Consider the following 23,578-nt stretch of genomic DNA (forward strand, 5'->3'; position numbering starts at 1 on the left):
CTTTGTATGAAGTATGCTACATTTCTATACTCCTCCCATCTACACTCTCAGAATGCCAAGTCCTATACTATGAAGTAAAAAACTAAGAAAGATTCCTTTTTTTTCTTGTTTGTTTTAATACAGGCCAGTACTTTGTACTTGTCTTTTTATTGCAGATTCCATAGCCTGCAGCTTGCTTCCTTCAAGATGTTTGTTGCATCTTACTTGTCAATGAACATTCAGGAAAACATTGCATGTTATTAAAAAAAACAAAAAAAAAAAAGCAAGCCCTATCCTTCAGCTCATTTGACTTTCACTTTTGGTGTTTATATTTGCCAGTTTACTTGTATGCAATGTGACTATTTTAAACCCTTTYCACCTTCTTAGCACCTACAGGCATCCCTTCTTGCTTAGCTACACCATCACTGAGTTCTGTTTCTAGACATACTCACTATCACATTAACACAAGAGGAACCTCACAGGATATATGCTTTCACAAAAATGCATTTTCTTTCATTCAACWATCTACGTGTAAGTGTAACATTCTAGGATTTTAGACTAAACATCCTCCCTTCCCTCAAAATCTAGCATAGTAACAGAATAATAGCAGACTGTGAGCGGTATGAAGATGAAACTTGTATTTTAAGTTTTCACAATAGAGGAGTTCAAGAACATTAAATAAAAACATGTCTCAAGCAACAACATATTGCAGACAAATATCAAATGCATTAAAAGAAAAAAAAAAAAAAAAAAAAAAAAAAAAAATAAAAAAAAAAAAAAAACCAAAAAAAACCAAAAAACTAGGCAGACTGAGGAAGGACAAATACAGAAAAAATAAATCCATCAAGAACTATAAAAAATATTTAAAAAAAAAATCCCACTTCTGGCTCAGGAAGACCTGGGCAGCAGATGATTGAATGGTGGGAAAAGTATATGAGCACTGTCCTTGTCACTGTATCACCTGCAGTCAGCATGAGACAGGGTCAGAAACACTTTTGATTCTTATATTCATAGAATCATAGAATGGTCTGAGTCACAAGGCACATTTAAAAATCATGTAGTTCCAATCCCCCTGMATGGGCAGAGACATCTTCAACCAGATCCCGTTGCTCAAAAACCTACTCAACCTCACCTCATCCAGGGTGCATCTACAAACTCTCTGGAAAATCTGTTACAGTATCTCACCACCTTGAGAGCAAAGAATTTCTTCCTTATGTCCAATCTAAAGCCACCCTTTTTCAGCTTAAAACTGCTGCCCCTTGTGCTATGGGGAGGCCTTGGAAAATGCCTGTCTTTCTTATAAGACCTCATTGTATATTGAAGCACTGCACTGAGGTCTCCCAGAGCCTTCTCTTCACCAGTTTGAACAAACCCAACTTTCTTGGCCTATCTTCATACAAAATGTGTTTCAGTTCTCTGATCATTTTCATGGTCCTCTTCTGGACCATGAAAATCTAACAGATTCAAGCCTGTCTTCTAACGGGGATCCCAGCAGTGGGCACAGCACTGGATGGGATCTCRTAACAGTGGTAAAGAGGGAGATAATCACAACTCTGGAACTACTGGCCTTGTTTCTTTTTATGTAGCCCAGGATACAATAGGCTTTCTGGGCTGCAAGTGTACACTACCAGCACATATCCCATTTTTCATCTACCTATATCCCCAGGTCTTTCTCCATGGAGCTCCTCTCGATCTATTCATTACACAATGGATACTGACATCAGGGATTGTCCCATCACAGGTGCAGGACCTTTCTTTCAGCCTCGCTGAAGTACAACGAGGTTCACATTGCCCACTTCTCAAGTCTGCCCAGATCCCTCCGGATGGCATTCTCTCTCTCAAGCACTTCAACTGCATCACTCATTTTGGTGTTATCTCCAAACTTGATGAGGGTGCACACAATACCACAATGACATTAATGAAGATACTGACACTAGTGGTCCCAGTACAGACCCTGGAGGGACATCAATGATTATTGATCTGCATTTGGAGATTGAACCACTGATGGCAATTCTGAATGCGGCATCTATTGATAAGGAAATAGCTTTCCATAAAATCCGTATCTCTCCAAGGCTACTACTGTGAGTGACTATGTCAAAAACCCTTCTGYAAGCCATGGCAGATGAAGTAGATGTTTATCAGCTGCTCTACCTACCAATTCAGCCACTTCATCACAGAAGGCCACTGGATTAGTCAGGCATGATTTAACTTGCCATGTTTGATGTACATTTGGGACAAGATATTGGCTGTCTCTAAACATCTCTGTACCCATATGCCTGGACATAGTTTGCAGAAGGTCTGTTACATGATCTTACCAGACACAGAGATGAGGCTGACTCGTTGGTAGTTCTCAGGGGCCTACTTATTACCTTTTTAAAAAATGGGTGTGATGTTTTGCTTTTTCCAATCACTATTCCTGAGTGACATGCATTTAATCTAATCCATTTTTTTCCTGTTTAAAGAATTTGGTAGAACACTTCAAACTCCTCACCAAACTTTGACCCAGAATGACAGTAATGTCTAAACAATATATTTAGCCTTTGAACTGCAAGCCTAAAACTAGTGACTGCCAAACAAAAAGAGTCAGTAAAGAGAGAAAGGGAAGAGAAATCCTTGAAGACAGGCTGAAGCTGGATGCAGACAGCGGGGAAAATGCACAAGAAATCAGAGGAGACCTCAAGGTACTGACAAATTGAATAACCACTAATCATAGTGATGTGAAAGTATCTGGCAAAGAGAGAAATGCCTTAGTAGCTCACATTACTATAGAGTATGAAACAGAAGGGCAAGGCTTGTTATATTTTTAAGTACCCCAATAAGAACACTTGGCATTGGATTTCATTGTCATTAATAACTACTTTGGAGCCCAAAGCACACCCCTTCAAAAGACTTATAACTTTCCAGTTGTAGCATTGCCAGGCAACAGACTGTTCCACTGAACAGAAGTCATTGCTCCAGGTTATTTTGGGTGGATGAACTCCAAATTCCCCATAATTCAGGCCATGTCACCACTCATCTTCAAGAAAATGGCTTGAACTTGTGTTGTAGGGTGGCGGAACCTGATGACTTTTGTTAAAAGCAAGTAAAAAAGCTTGGAAAAAGTATACTTAAAATATAAATAATATTTTTCACTATTTTAAAACAACAGCATCTTATTTGATTTTATATGGGGCAAACACCTCCATCATCATGTAACAAAGTTACTCTAAGATGTATAATTAAGGTAGATATGAGTTTGAGTGATTACAAATTTTCCTTATAATACAGAGGGAATTATTTCAAGAGGCAAAYCAAAACAGATCAAACAAAAAAAGCCCAAAACAAACAAACAAAACAAAAACCCAAAAACAAACCCAGAAGAAAAAACAAGAGAATAAAACACCAAAACCAATCAATCAAAAAAAACCAACTCAGCCTACCAAAAGGAAATAACTTTATGAACTGCATATTTTTCTTAGAATCAACTACTACTAAAATCAGTTCCTTTCATGTAGTCACTTCTATTGTCAGTTAACATATTTAGTCAAATCAAAGGGCCTGAAAATAAGCTTTAAAAAGGCAAAATATAACTTATTTTAAAAAGGGGATGGGGGCTGGGGACTGGAGTCCTTTGAACTTGTATCTGCAACTCTCGCAGCAGAAGCCTTGAAAAAAGGCAAGGGTAATCTGCAGTATCTGCTTGTCCCCAAGCCCATAGGGACTAAATTCGGGAAGCTGCCACCTATAACATTCCAGGCTACCCCCTTCCACAAGAAACCACATGCAAAACAACAACTGACAGAGCACAGAAGAAAGACTTTGCACAGAACTAGCTTGGTAAACAGCTATGCCAGGTACTGATCTCGTACCAWGGCAAGTATTAATAGATCCCTGAATTTTCAAGTAAACAGTGGTTTTTATGTAGCCTGTTGTTTGACTACCTCTTCATTAAACAACTGTTTAAAGATCTGGTTTTAAGGCTTAGAAACTTAACTCGGTGAGAAGATTAAAACTTTGTCTGTATTTTCAATTATGCATTTGAATGACATTTTATACATCTTAATAAAATTTTACAGAATTGAAGATTGGTGTAGACTTTAAGGGACCTCTGGAGGGAATCTGGTCCAATCACCCCGCTCAAGCAGGGACACCAACAAAAAGTCATCCAGGACCATGTCCAGACAGTTTCTGAATATCTCCAAAGATGGAGAGTCTGCAACTTCTCTGGGCAACCTGTGTCAGTCCCTCTGAGAGTAAAAAAATTATTTCCATCGTTGATATAGAAGTTCTCCCTCAGGCCAGAAAGTGAAAGAATGTGAGAACTTCTCTGCTTTGCCTTGCTTTTTGACCACATGCAACATAAAACCCAAAAGTATGGTACTTACCAGGATCACTTTTTGAACTTTTAAGTGAAAAACACAACAAAAAAATCTCCAAACACACTTATACATCTTGCTGGGTTTACAGTAGACTTTCAGTAACAAAGGTTATAAAAGGTAGACCAAAACATAATATTTACTAGAAGATTTTAAGTTTTTTCTTCTCAACATGTATTTTTTCTCTTTTGGAATTTAGAATCCATTTGACAAAACAACAACCGAACAAAAACCCATGACAACTCCCCCCATTTCTCAAAATTTTCTATAAATTAACAATTCTGTTATAATTTTAAATTAAGAATCTTTTGGCCTTACTATTTCATTTACTACTGAGAAAATAAAGAAAAAAAGGACTTAAATATCTCACTATAGAAATAACTAGGAAAACAATGGATCAGAAATACGACACAAATACAAAACCAGTTATTTATTGTAATTTTTTATTGTGATTTGAAAGTTTTTTTTCTAGAAACTCAGCTGGCTTGATTGAAGGGGTTTGATTGAAGGATAAAGTAACTTCTTTTCCCTAACAAAGTTAGAGCACCTGAATGAATGCATGGGATTAGTTCTTCACTCAGCCTTCTCAATTCTGGACATCCTCCAYACAGCTCATTTCTAACACCTACTTCTACTGCTCATTTGTAGCGAATGMTCTACTTGTGGAGAGTTCAACTTATTTTCAAGACACTTCACACTGGCAAGCTCAGGTACTGCAGAAAATACCAGTCTGCAGATATTGAGGTAGCTGAGCTGTTTATTTCTCAAAAGGTTTCCTGTAATGATGCCTGGGAATAACAAAAAAAAATTTCAAATAAAAACCAGCAAACTTGAGGAAGTTAACAGACCTGATCAAGTCATYTTATTCTTTTTAAGTGGCAAGTAAAATTTAGATCCCAGCATGCTTGCAATATTCTATTTCATAACCATTCTTTACTTGAAATGTTAATACAGCATTATGGACTGCATATCATGTTCTTCGCTTTCATTTCCATTCTACCATGTCTCCCATTCCCAGAGTGTAGCATCAAGAAGTTTCACAGGACAGAAGCAGAGATAAATAAGGGAAGAAAATTACAACTAATCTCTTGCATTCACAAAGCTTGTTTTTTCTCCCTAATATCAAGTCTTGGGGAGAAATAGTACCTTATTGACTAAGGAAAGGAAAAAGATGCCAGAATATTTATAGGGGTGGAGCACCTCTCCTGTGAGGAAAGGCTGACAGAAACTGGGTTGTTCAGTCTGAAGAAAAGAAGGCTCTGGGGAGACSTTACAGMACCTGCCAATACYTAAAGGGGTTACAAGAGTTGGAGAGGAATTTTCTACAAGGGTGTGTAGTGATAGGACAAAGAGAAATGGCCTCAAGATGAAAGAAGGCAGGTGTTAATTAGATAYAAGAAAGAGGGTTTTTTACAATGAGAGTGGCAAAATAGTGGAACAAATTGACCAGGGAGGTGGTGGATGCACCATCCCTGGAAACATTCAAGAGCAGGTTGGATGGAGCTCTGAGAAACCTGATCTAGCTGAAGATACCCCTGATCATTGTAGAGGGGTTGAACTAGATGRCCTTTAAAGGTCCCTTTCAATCCAAACTCCTCTATGTTTCTATAGCTTCACTGCTGCCAAAAAATTATAGAAACAGCCATAAGTCCTACCCGAAGCAGGGTGGGACAGAGTAGGCACAGTGAAGAGGAATTCAGTGGTCACAAAATGTAGTCTAGTCAACATACAAACAACTGTATGACTAAGGCTTGGCTTGTCCAGGACCATACTTGTGACTCATTCCCCTTCTTTCATCCTCAAGTTACCAATCTCAATCCCTTCATTTTCCAAAAGACATCATATGCAAGCACAGGTAAGGTCAACATAACAAACAAAGATGATATTCAGAATCTCTYGTTCTAATACCTGCTAGAGTGTACTAAACAACAGCACACCCTTAGTAAGCGGAAAAAAAGCAGAAGGTTCTTCCTGCACCCCCAAATCTAAGTTATTCCCAAAGCAGGCTTCCCATAAAGAGTCTCCTACCGAAGTAGAGACTTCTGTCTAAGAAAATGGTCAACTGGCAACTTCCCATCAAGAAAAAAAGTATTCCAAGGTAAACAGGACTGCAGCTGCTCAGCTACAGCTAACCAAAACTTCTCTTTGAACCATTACRGCTAAACACAAAGTCAAGATTTTAATTCTGATTACCCAGACTAACGTTTGTGTAACACTCAAACAAGCCATGTTTAGTGCATATAATTCAGCTCTTAGTATTTCAACATGCCATCCAGTGCCAAAAAGTACCATAGCAGGCAAAATTCTCCCAATGGCAGATTTCTTACTACTAAACTATGTTTAGTCTGCTAAAAAACATTTCAATTAAAGAGAACAATCTTTTGCCCAGTTAAACATTTGTCAGCGTATGATTATAAAAAGCTGAACCATTTAAGGGTCAATATGACACTGTTTGCTTATGCAGACTGGTCAGCAGTTAAACATGATGGGCTTTTTCTTACAGTTTTGTACTCAAAAACTGTTAAGAAGAGTTTATTTTAACTACTACAATAGAAGACTTTTACTTCTATGACATAAACCCAAGGTTATGTAAGTAGTTATCAAGCTAGCAAAGAGAACTCCTACCTAAATCAAGTTTTATCTGAAACATTAAAAGTCAGCAAATTTTACATATAGAGTTGCCCTTGCAGGAACTGCGGAGACTTTGCACAGAGTTTACCATAAAACTAAGCTCGGTTATCCATAGCCTAGAGCCTATTAGCTTCTTTCCCAACTACCAGACCAGCACAAACCAAACAGGCATTTCATGCCACTTAGAAGTTCAACAACAAGTACTGAAGTACAGTCCCCAGTTTGTTGTTTTTTTTTTTTTGTTTTAAAAGCCACAGAAACCATGCTGTGTGCAAGTGCACCTTAGTCCACTCGATCTCTTTGCAGAACTCAAGCTTTTAAGGGAACAACTTTATGAGTTGGTGCAGAATGCAATGAGTAGTGCCATACGAATGCACGCCAGGACAGAAGGTATCCCAGTTCATATATTGTCACTTCTCATTCTACATCCCCCCAAAATGAGATTAGGAATACTTCCAGGTTGGAACAAGCTTTTTCTTATCAAAGCTTATATCAAAGCTCTTAAAGTCTCAAATTCACTTCTGGAGCCTACATGTCTTTAGTAAGATGGAGGACAGAATCATTTAAGTATAGCTTATCAAATAAAAACAATTCTATTTCAATTGACACAACTGGCAATATTAACTCTATGCTTAGCAAAAACGTCAGCAATTTTAAAATCTGAATTTTAGTGATAAGTGTAAGATAGTCTCTCATAGTTAAGGGTTTAATGTTTATTATAGAAAATTCGGAAAAGAAGTGTTAATTTAAAACCATCTGGTATTCTTGCAATAGTAAAAAAAAAAACCAAATGAAAGACACAAGCAAGCACCACAAACAAACCAAAAAAACCCTGTAAACAAGCAAAAATCCAAAACTTTGTCAGACCACTCACCCGCAACGCTGGTAATGGTAACAGGAACTCCTTGAACTTGAACACCTGCAGCACTCAGGTTGGCAACACTTACTGTTTGAAGATTAGGTACTGAAGCAAGCTGGGCAGCATTCAGAGTGATGGGGGTACCAGCAACAGCCACCGGAGCAATCTGGGCAATGGTTGTGCCACCACTTGAAGACACAGGAGTAATGGTTAGTTGTTGGGGTAACCCAGCATTTTGAACTTGCAGATTTGAAAGGCTTTGCAGATTCTGAACCTGCACAGTTTGCCAGCTGATCTGTCCTGATGGTGTTAAAGTTGGAGCCCTGATGAGCACCTGAGTTGGGCTCACGGCCTGCAGCTGAACATTCTGCAAAGGCTGCTGCTGGATGGTCTGTATAGTCTGCCCTGACTGGAGCTGAAATGACTGTGGAGGAATGGCCTGAATAATCTGCTGTTGAGGCTGTTGGATCTGGATCTGCTGCAGAATAGGCTGACCTACGATTTGGACCTGCTGAAGGGAACCTGACTGATCCTGAACGTTCTGTAGTCCATTGGATTGAAGCTGACTGGAGCTCTGGGCTTCGGAGTCTGTGGCAGTTGTTTGAGGTTCTTCAGTCGCTTGCTCTGAAGTGCTGCCTGCTGTGCTTGTGTACTGGCCAGTTTCTGCAGAGCTTACCAGTGTGTCACTGCTAGTCAGAGATGTTGAGGCAGTGGTTGTAGCGGTGGAAGAGGAGGAAGGAGACTCTGGCATGGTACTACCAGARGCAGAAGTGACAGGTGTAGATGTCAGCTGATTTCCATTGGAAACTCCACTCTCTGTAGACTGGCCAACTTGCCCTGAACTTCCTCCAGTGGMAACGTTGTTAATTACAGGCAATGCCAGGGTTACCCCACCAATGTTTATAGGTAGCGTTGTCACAACTTGCGCCTGAGTACCAGGAATAGTTTGCAGTTGCAGTGGTATGGAAACACCAGGTCTGATTTGGACTGGAACTGTCTGATTTGCAAGGTTTTGAGCAATAACATTCCCCGAAGCTGTCCTGTTTGCAGTTGTGAGGATAGCTTGATTATTCCCTGCAGGAATAAGCTGAATTTGACCCTGTATGTCTTGTATACCAGTAGTATTAGATGGATTGATTTGACCTTCTGTTGTCTGAATCTGTGGAATCACTTGGTATTGGACACTCCCGCTTGGATTTTGGACTTGAATGACTTGGAATTGTCCAGGGGTTGTTGTAGAAGAATTGCCCGATTTGGTTTTCGAAGGAGATGTACTTCCATTGTTACTGCTGGAGGGACTTGCTSCGCTTGAGGCAACAGAAGATCCTTGTTGAGCAACATTATTTTCTTTTGAAGCAGAAGGAGCAGCGGCAACGAGCTGCCAAGCATTGCCAGCAAGCTGAGTTGTTACCAATTCTAACTGCTGTGGCTGATTCTGAAGCTGCACCAAACCTTGATTTGGGTCTATAATAATCTGTTGCTGTCCAGTTCCTTGATTCTCACCAGGAGTTCCTATTTTGCTGCAAGTGGCTGCTAGCAAAGCGAGAGGTGAAGGCTGAGAGTCCTATTCATAACCATAAAAAAAGAAAACAGAAAGGATTCAGGACAAGAGCGCAAGTATGAGCCATCAGAAGTCAGCATTAGGGTTTACACAGGAAGCACAAAAAAAAAGTGCTTCTGCACCGAGACCAATGATACAGCTCTGAATAAGGAAGTATGAATTGCTGTAAATAATCATTAAACATGTCTTTAAAAATCCCTAATTATCAATCATTATGTGACAAGACCTCAACTGCATCCTCAATTTAGTATTTTATTCCCTAAAATAACAAAAAAAAATTAAAAAATAATTCTATTACATGGAAAGCAGCTGATCACTGCAAAACACAATCAAACGAACATGTCCAGGCAGTAAAAACATTGCATCCAACCAACTGCGTTTCATTCAACCCAAAGAAAGATGCCCTGAGCAGGAAATGCTGCTAGCTGAATATTTCATTTTAAATGCTAATAGTTTGGGCACTTCCCCATTYGGGTGTGTGTTCTTTACCTGTGAGCCTCCAGTTTTCCCTTTTTTATTATTATTGTTGTTATTCTCTGCCTCGGGAGATTTCTCTCCCTCTGTGGGCATAGTTTCCTCCTTCTTTTGATCTGCAAAAATATCAAGTGTAACAGGTTAATTATTCACCTTCATTTATACAATAACAAAACCTACGAGCATATCCTTTTYGGTTCCCAGCTTGTCGCTTTTGCCTCTTCATAAAAACAACAGTACAAATCATTATTACAAAAGAACGAGTCCTAAGAAACGTGGTTTGAAACCCAACCCATGGGGGCTGGAGAGTTAACACCCAGAAAGGGGAGGTTTGGTTTCCTCTCCCAGAGACAGCAGGAAAAAACCACCCACAACCCTCCTCCTCCTCCTGCCCCCTAAAGCATCGACGGCCACTGAGTGGCCGCCGATGCTTTAGGGGGCAGGAGGAGGGTTGTGCATGGGAGGGAAAGAGGGAGGAAAAGAGGAATGAAGGAGGGAGGGATGTGCACAGGAGGGAGGGTTAGCGAAGAAAGGGGGAATGGAGGAGGGAGGTACGGAGGAGGCAAGCCGGAGGGGCAGGCAGCAGAGGAAGAGAAGAAAGGGGGCATAAGAGGAACAACACGGATGGGCGGAGGGGCAGCGAGACAAGAACAGGGTAAGAAGGGGGAGAACAGAGGGAAGAAAAGGGGGAACCCGAGAGGGCGGGATAGAGGGGCGATGAAGGGTGGAGGGAGGAGCGGAGGGAGGGAGGGGTGTGCACAGGAGGGAGAGAGGGAGGGGGTTACATACCGCTCATCCCGCATTAATGCCCCGCTGAGGCGCCGCTCTAGGGGGGAGGAGAAGGAGGAGGAGGAGGCGGAGGGTGGGGTGGGGGTAGCGGGGAGAAGGCCGGTCGCAGCCGGAGCTGGGAGGAGCGGGACGGCCTATTTTTCCACGAATGGCCGCCGCTGGGCTGTGGCGTAGCTGCCTCTCTCTCCGCCCGCCGCTGCCGCCGGCCTCAGCCCGCCGCCTTGAGTGACAGCCGGGGGCCGGGGTGGGCGGCTCGGGGGCGGGGCCCTCCGGGGCCCCAACGACGCCCACTGAGCAGGAAACCGAGCCCAGCCGCCGGCCCCTCGCTCGCCCCGCTCCGCCTCAGCCCGACTCCCCACGCCGCAGGCACGGGGGGCGGGCCGGGGGCGGGCCGCGGCCCAGAGCCCTCGGCCTCCTCCTCCTCCTCCTCCTCCGCCCGATCCTCTGCCCGTCCGCGCCGCTCGGGAGGGGGCGTGGCCGCCGGGGCGCGCGCGTTCCGCGGGGGCGTGTGGGGCGGCCCGGGTTTCCGCGCTCGCGCCGCGCGCTTGACAGCGCCGAGCGGAGGGGCGGGCGGGGGCGGAGCCTCGGCCGCGGGGGGGCGGGGCCAGGCCGAGCCCTCAGCCCCGGCTCCCGCCGCGGCTCGGGCCGGTGATTGACGACGCGCGCGCCCCGGTCGCCAGCGAATCCGGCGAGGGGGCGGGCGGGGCCGCGCGCGGCCTCCGGCCAACCCGGTGGCGTCCGCCCGCCTCGCGCGCCCGTAACTGACAGCGCGCGGGAAGCCCTCGAGCCGCCGCTTCCCCTGAGGCGCGGCCCCCGCGCCCGCTTCCTCGGCCGTCCRGGGAGCGGGGAAGAGACACCACGACGGCTTCCATATGGGAGCCAGGGCCTGTTCCCCCTCCCGTCGCTCTGCTCCTTTGTAATAAGACTCCCGCGCCAGCCCTCTGCCTGCGGGCGGGGGAAGGGCGGCTCGGSGATTGCTTCCACACCTGCTGCGTGGAGGCGGGAGCAGCCTTSTCCCTCCCCATTGGCTGGGCCGCGGCGGCGGGCGCGGGCGGCATGCCGGGATATGTAGTTCTGGGCCGGCGGCGGTGGCGGCGGTGCATGCGCGGGGCGGTTGTCGTGCCCGGCAGGTGCATCTGGCGCGGTTCGGGGTGGGTCAGCTCGCACAAAACGGGAGCTCGGCCCTGGCAGCCTGTGCTGGTCCAGGCTTGCCGTCGTTGGATTAAAAGCAGATGAATGACGATTGTGCTGTTGTTTTCCCTTGATGCTTGTGCTGCTGTTCCCTGCGGATCCGACCCCTCTCAGCCTGACTGGTTTGGAGCGATGGCTGGGCAAACCGAAGCTGGTCATGGCAGCTGTGTGGTGCAAGAAATGGTAGATCTAAAATAAYCACCTCCATAGCAAAGCCCGTTAACCTTACTCAGATTTGGAAAAAAAAAAAATATTGAAATGGTACACGTGTGCTAATCCCATCAGTTTAAATATTCTATAGTATGACCCCAAGTTTTTTGTCAAGTRCAAGATGACCAGCCTCCATGATAATTAGTGGCATGGAGCACCTCTYCTATAAGAGAGATTTGGAGATTTTCAGCCTGGAAAAGAGAAGACTTAAGGGTTAACCTCTTGAAGAGAGCCTACAAGAAAGATGGAGAGAGACTATTTTCAAGAACTATTAGTAGTGATAGGACAAAGGGGAATGGCTTCAGACTGAGAGGAGATTTACATTAGATACTAGGGGAAAAAAAATTACTGTAAGGGAGGAGGGGCACTGGAACAGGTTGCCCAGAAAAGTTGTGGATGCTCCATCCCTGGAAGTGTTCAAGCAACCTGGTSTAGTGGAWTCAGTCTCACATGGCAGAAGGGCTGGAACAGGAAAATCTTTAAATTCCCTCCCTATGCAGCCTGTTCCATGATTCTGTGATAAGTCAGGGATGAAAGTGCCAAAGAAGTTCTTTACCAGCTGTTCATGTTTCATCCTTCAAAGGGATGGGGCCACACTCCCCACAGTCTCTACTCCAGGCCTCCAAGAAACCCTCTGGAAGAGAGGAAATGTAGAAATACCATTTTAGAGTAAGAAAGTGATAGGCATAAGCATGGTACAGGCTRTTTCCAGACACTGTAGAGACAGAAAACACAGGTCACAAGTAGAAAATCACAGCACAGGATAGTCTGAGTTGGATTGACCCACAAGGATCATCGAGTCCAACTTGAGTGTTACCTAATCCTAGCAGTGAATGATGTTTGTCCCTATTGTGAAAATAACACAGCCGTGCCCTGAATCTCCACTTTGTTATACTGAATTGTAATGGTGAGACACCAGAACTGTTGCTCCAGAGAAACTTCCTTCAGAGGAATTTTTTGAGAAGTTAGGATGAGCACATGCAAGAGTGGGCTGGGAGTATTTGATGCCACCTCAGTGCAGGGCTAGACAGAATGATTTTCTGAAATTCCTCAAAGTCCTGWAGTTCTAAAGGTTTCTGTTTTCTAAAGAGACATTTTGTTTGTATGTCATTCAGTGTGGTGTGGTTTTATTCCCAGAGCATTGCTCCACTTTTTTGAAAGGCTATCAGTTTACCCACTGTAGTAGTGAAAATKGAAAACTATGTTCCTGAAATTGGCCCATTTCCTAACAATATACCAAAGAAAAGTACACAGAAAAAGTATCACACATAATATTGTTAAATTGCTTCTTCTGTGTTTTCTACAGYGTAAATGTACTCTCACTTCTTGCTCCCCCAAACTGTCTTGCTTGGTTGTGGTGAACTGTGATTCTATTGTGCTTTTAGAAAATGTAGTTGAAGCTTCCTCCTTTCATCTACAAATTCCCCAAAACTGCTTGAAGTCCTGCTCTGTCTACATGGCAGATTTTTTTGTTTCACAGCAACCATAGCTGGATAGGGACCACGACCCTACAAATGCTGCGTTATTTGTGTTTAGACAAGCAAGTGGTTTTAAGTCCTATGGAAACTTTCACTGGATTTCCATCTGAAGCTGTAAGTACAGTGCTTTTGAAAAATTTGTTCTAGGGGCAGAGTAAAAACTCTGTGTCAACTTAGCAAGTGATTGAAGCTACAAGAGATGGTGGTGGTGTAAGTGGTTTCAGTGGGGGCATCATGATTTTCATTTTTTTTTTATTTTTACCATCCACAGTTTTACTCCTATACCACTTACTCTTTCCCAGATTCCAACCATCACTCAAATTCTTTCTACCAGTTTTCTGAGTCTGCCCCTTTCAGCATTGTTTGTACATGAACCAGCACCTTCCCTCTGCACCCTGATACTGAYTGTTCTCTGTGGACTCTGATTGAARTYAGCAGTARTCACCTGTTGAGTTATATGGAAGAAAAATCACGTCTGAGGATGTGTGTGTGTGTCCCAACAGGAGTCYTAACTCCTATAGAGATCTATGAAAGAAAAATATCCAAAATAGGAAAAAGTTAAGCAAAAGCCTTTCATCACCACTTTCTTTCAGGCTCAGAACTTTAGAAGTGTGTTGTTACCCAGGAAAAGAGCACAGCATGGAAATGTGTGGGTGAGMAGAGACCCACTGAAATATGAGGTTCCTGGCAAGATGTAGCTCARGCATAGTATCACATGAGGGTGGCTGGTTTGCACAACAGCCCAAACTAGGAAAATCCACTTAGTGGTGAGTSTCTGCTCTTGGTGTCTCTCACAGTGTATATATATTTCAACTACAAAGAGCTTAGCTCCTTTTTTGTTGCTTTAATTATCCTTTCTCTGTATCCATATGTGCAGTTTTCCATATGGGCAGAGTTTACTGTCTCTCTTGTTTGTCAGTTCTACATTTTGTTTCTGTTTTCCTAATCTTTTCATCTTATTTATTCGCTCCAGTTTTTTCCTGTGTGAATTTAAGTCCCTGGGTCTTGCTTTTCCCATTATTTTTTGCTACCTTCTTGCTTTGTTCTAATACCCACCCATTTCTCAGCCTCAAAAACACACTCTCACCCCAAATCCCCACCTGTAGTCTGCACTCTCCCCCACCTCCCCTCCGCCCCCGCTTCCTTTTTAGGATACCAAACTGTCTTCTTCTGTGTCCCTTCTGGCTTGCTTTCTGAGGTGTCCTTAACATTCATTGATTTTTCACCTAACACACTGACTGATATTTTTGGACCTATTTAGGCATGGCTCTCTAGAGCACAGCAGGGCTTGTAATGCTGAACAGAGCAACATCCAAATATCTTTACAAAGGAAAGAAAAAGAGGGGGCGTGAAGGGGGAGGGAAAGCAGCTGTCTGCGTGCTCCAGTTTCATTGGTTCCCTCTCTACTCTCTGCCAGCACTTACATAGGTTGCGTTTGGACAGAGAGAGATGAGAGGTCAGCAGCTGCAAACAGCAGAGGCARTAATGACACGGGGGCTTCACAAAACTGTAAGGTAGGGTAGCTTGTATTAGATTAAAAATGCTGCAGCCCTTAGACACAAGGTGTTGAATTACTATATGGCCATGCTGACTGAATCTGGGGGTGGTGGTGAGAATATTTATATAAACACATGAAGGAGTAATTTTTGTCTGTCAGGATTGTGTAAGATCAAGTATCAGATAACTGTATTTCTGAATGAAGCTTCTTTGCCAGATGAAARGCTCTTTTGCCAGTTCTTTCATACTCCCTTTGTGCTCTTGATGCTGCTTTGCCACAAAACTCAAATGGTTCTCAAGAAATATGTGCAGGTTTGGGAGCATATTTTGSCTTTTATACTTGTGGTGGTTTTTTTGTAAACTGTCTCAACTCCATCAACAGCAACTTTGAAGAATTTGGTGATGGCGTAGCATTACTGATCAGACAGAGCCTGGACCAGAGCCACAGTAGAAATCGTGTACTTGGCAAGCAAGCCCCTTCGGCATTGTTCCACATGATCCCAAGTGAACCAAGTAAGAGTTATTTGACCTACTTGGATTCTGTGGAAAACATCTATCAACAACTCCATCTATCAACTTGAGCAATGATTTCTTCTGTAATATCCTCTCTTTGCAAATGCATCAGCCTGGAGAACTCAGACAGCACAGGACTGGATTAAGAATCCTGCCTTTAGGAAAACCACTGATAAAAATTAATGCATTAAAAATTATGATTGCCATGGCCTCARCTTCTCCAAGCCTGAAACACAAAGCTTCCTTTCCATGGTCTGCATCTACCCATTGCACCTGCTCCTCATTCATCTGATGTTCTTCTTGGATTTTCTCATGTCATTACTGTGTCACAGTTACTATGAGAAAGCAGGTATGTCTCAGACACTGAAGCAAATATTTATTCTGAACAGAATTTATGTGACTCTAAATGGGGCCCATGCACTCCCCATCCTGCTACCATATGAGCTCTGACTATTGGATGATATTGCATCAGACRTCRTGWAAGYGAGCTTATAGTTTAGGATAGGAAARTGAAATCTACCCGACATTACTCRGGGMATCAGACTTTATTCCTTGTCAAAGTAACAGGTGATGGCTGTAACCCAGAAATCCACCACTTCCAAGCATATGTGGAAATCTACTTCAGGACATTCATTGATAGTCTTCCCCTGCTATGGCAAAAATATKGTTTTTTCACACCCAGAATCATGTCATCCAGCATAAAGATGATCTACATATGCTAAGGGAGTGATAATTCTGTACACTTTTCTATGCCCGATCTAGCACAAGTTTGAAAACTAAAATCAAGTCTTGGCTTGAGTATGTTTGAACTCAAGGAGTTATTTGATTCTACTTATCATTGTTATGAAGTATTTTTGGCTTCTCTCCTCCTGTCCCAARCTCCTGTGAGGGATRAKTCTTTGCAGATATCTTGCCTTCTCCTTTCTCGCAAGCTAGAGAGCCCCCATTGCTAAGTATGTGACATACCCACCATCATCAGTGCTAGATTAAGTAGGGAACAAAAAACCTTGAGGTACAGTTCCTTGTGATTAGGAGATAGATACTTTAAAATAGGTTTGTTTTTTTTTTAAAAAAAAAAAGTAGGAAAGCTATGAGTAGAATAAAGTCTGACAGAAAATCAGGGATTTTTTCTTTGAGGTGGACAAGCACACATCCAGTCACCACTTTACAACTAAAGAAGTAATTGAAAAGATCTTGATGGAGATTGCCAATGCATGAGCTCATGAGCTTGACTGCCAGGGTGCAGGCACAGTGTCCTGTGGCTCTTGATGTGTCAGCCTGTTGATCTCACTGTGCTGGGAACTTGAGGGATCATAGTCTGCTTGTGTCAGCRTGGCCAGGAGAGAGCTGTGGGACATCCAGGCACGGTGCACCTCRCTCTGTCGCCTGTCACTGGCCCTGTCTTCCATGGTTAGTTACAAAACCTTGCAACACAATTATTCCTTCCTTTTGGTCTGGAGCATGGAGAGCTGAATTTGTGGATATGTTGGCTTAATCTCAGCYAGCAACTAAGTAAAACACAGCCACTTGCTTACTGCCCCCAGYCCTGGTGGGATGGGGAGAAGAAACTTACAGGTTTAGATAAGAATAGTTTAGTAATTAAAATAAAACCTAAAACATAAAACACTAAACATAAACWATAAACTAATAATAATAATAAYRACAATAATARTAGTAATGAAAAGGTCAGCAATAAAGAGAGAGAGAAAKAAAACCCAAGAAAGACAAATGATGCTCAATACAATTGCTCACCACCTGTTGGCCAACATTCAGTCCACCCCTGAGCAGCAACTGTCCCCTCCCATCAACTCCACCCAGTTTATGTACTGGGCATGACATTCCGTGGTATGGAATACCCCTTTGGTTCATTTGGGTCAGTTGTTCTGTCTGTACTCCCTCCTTGTGTACCTGTTTGCTAGCAAAGGTTGAGAAACTGGAAAGTTCTTTATATAWAGTATTTCTCARCAGTACCTAWATCATCAGTGTGTTATSAACATTATTCTCATACTACATGGAAACCCCACAGTACAGTTCCAGCTGCTAGGAAAAAAATTAACTCGAKCTCAGCAGCAGTCAGGATAGCGGAGAGAATTTTTTCCCCATCAGTGACCCTGATGCAGCTGAGAAAGTATCCAAGTCTACTACCACTTCCTATCAAAATGGTTAATTTCCTAACTACCCTTTCTTGCTCTTGATTTTCCAGTCCCAATGTGCTGCCAGGGCACTGAGATGGGGAATTATGCTTTGGGTCTCTGCATGACTAGTTATTCTCTACTTGCTTGACAACATGCTTACACACAAGTCATCTCACCAAATAAAGAACTGAACTTATAACCATTTATATTGTACTTCCCATTCTAGAAATCTCTTCTGGCTGCTGAGCTGCCCCACCTGCATTTGCAGAGCTCTTCTCACAGAGCCAGACATGATGCTCARAAGGATCCTGTCTTTCTCATCACTGACAATATATGACTACACAGAAAGTCGTGTCTGATGTAACCAATTTTGCAGTCTCATTTCATGTGGGCCATTGTGTGCAGGAAACGCTTCTGGCTCAGGAAGTCTGCMTGCCTCTGTGCTGCCACTGAAAGCACTGCTGCCCTGCCCACTTACATGTTTTTGTCAGTTCATCTTCCAAAAATGGAGACACTCCCATGGCAGGTGTGGTGATAAGTCCAGGGCATTTCATGTGAGTTTTTTAAAGTTGTTGAACTTAAGCAGTTCAAAGACAGAATAATAGAATATGCTGAGTTAGAAAAGACMTATCAGGATCATCGAGTCCAACTCCTGGAGTCATGATCTTTCTCACCTATTCTCTGATGTGAAACTGGGCTGCCATGAGGGGTGCAGTTCAACAGGGATACTAGTYGTATGTTAGTTAATGTGCCTGTAATACACATTGACATAAACAGGATACCCTATGCTCTCTGCAATTTGTATTTTGTGATCCAAATTTTGCACATGATACCAGTTTTGCACAGGTCTTGTATTAAGAAATGTAGAAAAAATCTGCATGAGGGACATGTCAATTACAGTGCTGGTTCTTGTCTGAGAAAATCAATGGATGTACCTGGAAATTCAAGTCTACAGGTACTGCAGCTGGAGGTGGGCATGGGAGATAGATTTTTTCTTCTTGAGCTCTAATAGAAAACTGATGAAACAAGCACATTTCATAGTCTCAAATATATTTTCTAATTTTGACTCTTCAATATGATACAGTTTTACTTTCACAACATTTCAGAGGAAAAGAAAACAAGAATATGAGCCACAGACTCTATTTTTACCTAACTCCAAGTCTCGGTGCATTTTATTGTAGAAGAATGACCCTTGCAAAAGAAGTGCACAAACAAGGGTCCAAATAGAAATAAACTTGTAGTAATAGATCATTTCAAGTACTAAGATTAATGGATCAAATACCACTGAAGGATATAGCTAAGAGTAGCAAATTCTTGTTACCACAAAGGACTGCTTTAAGCAGTAGGTGGCTTTGCTGATGCACARGAGATTTAGTCCTAAGTAACAAATGAGATTTGATTTAAGAAGTAATTACAGCTGACTCTCCCTGTCACAGTAGCTGCAAGATAGTGGAGATTAGTGTAGTGATCTTAACTGCAGATTGGGTGTACAAAGGCATAAAACCATGAAATCAAAGGCAAAGTATTTAAGAAAATAAAATCCTTAAAATCAACCTGGTAAATATTTAGCACACCATAGTATAATGATTAAAACAACAAACATACTATGTTACATAGTTTATTTGAGTAATAAATAAGCCTACAGAGAGTTAAAATTAGCCCCCATGATGCCAGGAGTAAGCATCAAAAACAATGTCATCTGAATTGTGTAGCTGGTGGATGTGTCACAGGGGCTGTGTGAGGAAATGTAAAATTCAAGTGGCCAGAAATAAATCCAAAATAAGATAAATATTTAGAATCAAAGACCTGCAGGCATCAACAGATGCGTTAAGCTATCTTGAGAGAATGGATCAGCAAGTCAGCAAGAGATCTAACCTGTGCAGATGTTACTACTTAAAACGAGCAGACCATCAAGGCATAAATTTCTCAAACACAAGTCAGTGTCAGAAGCTGTCATGAAAATATTTACACTAAAAAAAAAAGGTAACAACCTTCTGTTTCTTTGAAACTGTAACAAAAGTAGCAAGAATGAAAATCCAATAAAATCTACTMTTTACCTCTTCTTCAAAGGAATGGAAAAACTCTGATGAGTATTTTTCTAACCTCTTCTTACAAAGCTGAATGGTGGAGATTATACCTCGGCTTTTGGTGAACTAKTTCTGTCTGTAGCTATCCCTAGAGTCAGAAGGTTTTCCTGTTTTATCCTAAGCCTTTCCAGCTGCAATTAAAGACAGCAAGGTTTTGTCATGTCCTCAGTGTCATGAAGCACAATCATGAAGTAGGACCTCTGTTTTTGGGAATTTTCTCCACTTGGAAGGTTGTTGTATTACCTCCACACCTGCCATCAGCCATTATTTCTTAGAGCAAATGTTACCCCTGCCTTTGTTAATCATTCTCCATTTTAAACAATTTTTTTTTCTAAAGTACCCTTCTTATGTACTATTGTATTAAACCATCCCAAACTGAGACCTCTGAAAGGTGAGTTAAGAAAAACATTTACTAATCCTGCCTCACATATGACATATCTATAAAAATGTCCCAGGATGAGTTTTTCTGTTTTTTCATTAACATGGTATCATTGATTCATATTCAATATGTGGTTTATTGGTTTCTTGTAACAGCCAGGTCTCTTTCTACAGTKCTGCTAGTATTCCTAATTTTGTGTTTATGCATTTGATTTTTTTCTAGTCTCAATATTGTACTTSGTCCACGTATTCATTGAGTTTCATCTTATTGATTACTGAGCACTTCTCCCATTTATCAAAGTAATTTTGAATTCTAATACTTCAGCTTCCTTGCACCCTTTCTTTCTGGAACCTTTTTGAGTGCTCTGTGTTCCATCAACCAAGTCATAAGTGAAAATGTTGCACTGGATCAGATTTTGGCCAGACCCCAGCAGAATTATATATTATGCATCCTTTTTCTTTTGAAAACAAAATACAGATAAGTCCAGGAGTATATTCTGCAAGCCATTGTGCACCTATTGTGCAGCAAGCTAGTCTGGAACAAAATGTTTCTGTACTCTGTTTATGAGAATTTCAGATAGTGCCCAAAGATTCCCATAAGTCAATGCACATCACTTCTACTGCCTTTTTTGCTATGAGTCAGAGACTCTGTTAAAGAAAGAAAACACAGCAGTTTATCAAACTTTTGCTTGCAACAAATCTTTCCTGCCTTCTTCTTTTTCACTGACCCTCCAGGTGCTTTAAAAGTGGCAATTTAATAATTTATTAGAGTATTGTTCTTGATGTTGAAATAATGTTGACTGCTGAGTTCCACTTTATAAAGATGATAGTTTAGTCTCCTCTATTCAGACTACCCGTTGTTCAAGAATTCTTGAAAACTGTGATGGCAATGCAGTTTTGCAAATGTTTTAATTCTAAAACCACTCCACAGCAAATACCTACAAACATTTAGATACTGCATGAATGCAAAAATTATGTCTCTGTGCTCAATATTAATATTTGACACTTACTTAAAAAAAGGCAAATTAGGTAAACACTTTTAAAGACAAAACTACAAGACAGAATAAAGTGAAATAACTTTTCAGAAGGAAAGTTGTATAACCATTTGATCAGTATTCTTTGAATCTTTAACAGACTTTTCCTTCTAAATATTGCCAAAACTTATTAGAAGAAGTTAGATACTTATTAATTTTCTCTATCCAAACTATATTATAATAAATTACTGGTTGCCAAATTGCTTCCTTGAAATAAGTCAGTGGTCAAAAAGGTTTAAAAGGTGAAGAAAGAAAAAGAATAGAGATAGTGAGATATAGAAATATTGAAATACACAACATGTACACACACAACTGGCCATTTTTATCCCCTTAACCCTCAATTTTCCCACACTTGYTCTTCCTCAAATCACCTAAACATTTCCCTTTTTCTGCCTTTGGTTTCTTCCCTAAACATTATGTAGTAAATCCTGTACAACCTGAAGCTGCTTTTCTCCTGTATTCAATGATGAATCCCACGCCTGTCATCTGCTTGGTCTGGAAGGGGATCTAGAGAGCTGCTTGCTTGCAGCACCTTGTCATGATGGACACTGGGGTTTTATTGGGACGGTCCAGGGAGTGGCCTGAATAAAGTGTTTGTTTCTTTTTCTTTGGATCAGGTTGTGCAGCAGTCAGCAGGTCCAGGGCAGTGATTGCCCCTCTGTAYCAGGCATTGGTGAAGCCACACCTCAAATCTTGTGTTCAGTTTTGRGCCCCTCACTACAAGGRAGAYRYTGAGGTGCTGGAGCGTATCCAGAGAAGGGCAGTGGATCTTATTGCTCTCTACAGCTATGTGGGAGGAATCTGTAGCCAGGTGGAGTTCAGCCTCCTTTTCCAGCTAACATGGGATAGGACATGAGGAAAGTTGCACCAGGGAAGGTTTAGATGAAGAAAAATTGCTTTGCTGAAAGGGTTGCCAAGCCTGTAAAAAGGCTGCCCAGTAAAGTGTTGGATCACCATCCATGGAAGTATTTAAAAGACGTGTAGATGTGGCACTTACGGACGTGGTTTAGTGGTGGACTTGTCAGTGCTGGGTTTACAGCTGGACTCAATGATTTTACAGGTCTTTTTCAATATAAATGATTCTTTGTATTGTATACAAATATATTATTTTGTATAATCTATACAATTATACTTTGATTGTATAATTCTAGGTTCCTACCTGCCACTCTGCCTCCCTGCGCTTGTCTAGGCTTGTGGAGAAGAATCTTCAGTGGGCTGATGGCTTCGGTGATGGATCTGAGGGTAGCCCAACAGTATAATTTGGGTTTCCCATCTTTCCACTGTTTCTCRGAGCATCTTTGTGGCTGTGCTGGTGAGCTTTATCACACAACTCTCTATCATTTCTGCAACAGATAGCACTCCAGATAATAAGAAAAAAAAAAAACAAAAAACCCCAGACCACCCCTCCTCCACCAAAGTAACCTTTCGACTATAACTGATTTTTGTTAGTGAAATTTAAATCTTTCTGGAGGAAAGCATTCATTTGCTGCTGGTCTCATAAATACAGGTATTGSATTCTATGGGCTGTGTGGGGTGATTATTGGAATCTGTTCCTTCTTCTCTTTTAAGGAAAAAATAKCACAAGAACAGTGAAGAAAATGTGCCATTTTACATTGGTCATATTTTTATGCTTTTTTTAGTGGTTTCTTTTTTTACCTTATTTTTGAATTAAATTATGATGGAAATTGAGGAAGAGATTTCTTTTTGGTAAAGACCTTCACATAGATTGCTAAGACTCACCTCCAAAGAGGTAAAAGTCACATTTCTAAATCATAAGAAAAATCTTCTCTTTTCATCAAATTTTAGTTATTATGTGAGGGAAAAAAAAAAGAAATTGCTTTTGGATACTCCTTGGAATTATGTAGTGCTCAAAGAAGCTGTTACTAACAAATTGCAGAGTTCAAGTTTTTCTTCTTAGCAGAAGAATGTGGCCATGARCAGCTCTCCATCTGCCTTAGAGGAACACCTTAATTTATATCTGTATGTTTAAATTTATATTTTAGAGCAGCACAAGCACAGTTGCCTGGCATCAAAGACAGCTTTCCTAGGCAGCAAGTTTATCGTACTTTGCTCTTGAATTTATTGTGCATTGCAATAAGCARCTCACAGAAGTGGACAGAATCAATCTGACATCATGCAGCCTATTCATGTTAGCCTTCACATGAAGAGCTGAGGGTTTTGATGTCAGTCATGTCTCTTGTAACAGTGGATAACAACTCTGMACTGGCTAGATGCATCAATAGCCTTCTGCTGCACTCTAAACTGAACAGGAAATCCAATTCTTCTCATGTGGTTTCCTGCTGAAATACATATTTGCAATGACAAAAGTATGAACACTGCTAAATTCAGTTGCTAGTTAGTGACTAAATATCTTTTGGGTTTTGATTTGGGTTTTTTTTTTTTTTTT

The 23,578-nt window shown here is 41.7% G+C and overlaps 1 protein-coding gene and 1 long non-coding RNA gene across 3 annotated transcripts in view; one reads left to right on the forward strand and one right to left on the reverse strand.

Annotated features, from left to right (window-relative positions):
- Nucleotides 1-11,068, reverse strand: part of SP4 (Sp4 transcription factor) — a 27,077-nt gene extending 16,009 nt beyond the window's left edge. The window contains exons 1-3 of the mRNA XM_057363635.1: nt 10,649-11,068; nt 9,875-9,975; nt 7,840-9,388 (exon numbers count right to left, since the gene is read on the reverse strand). Coding sequence (XP_057219618.1) covers nt 7,840-9,388; nt 9,875-9,975; nt 10,649-10,655 — 1,657 coding nt within the window. The 5' untranslated portion in view covers nt 10,656-11,068. The remainder of the gene's footprint in view (nt 1-7,839; nt 9,389-9,874; nt 9,976-10,648) is intronic.
- The window catches only part of LOC130572156 (uncharacterized), an 18,629-nt gene continuing 5,219 nt past the window's right edge, over nt 10,169-23,578 (forward strand). The window contains exons 1-3 of one of the 2 annotated variants that reach the window (XR_008965181.1): nt 14,690-15,041; nt 15,407-15,886; nt 22,323-22,483. This is a non-coding gene — a long non-coding RNA (uncharacterized LOC130572156). Of the gene's footprint in view, nt 10,515-14,689; nt 15,042-15,406; nt 15,887-22,322; nt 22,484-23,578 lie in introns of those variants that run through there. The other variant, XR_008965182.1, reaches the window with a different exon arrangement.

This window comes from Malurus melanocephalus, unplaced genomic scaffold, assembly GCF_030028575.1.
Source record: "Malurus melanocephalus ecotype Western Australia unplaced genomic scaffold, MMel_1.1 scaffold_29, whole genome shotgun sequence".
Taxonomy (NCBI): domain Eukaryota; kingdom Metazoa; phylum Chordata; class Aves; order Passeriformes; family Maluridae; genus Malurus; species Malurus melanocephalus.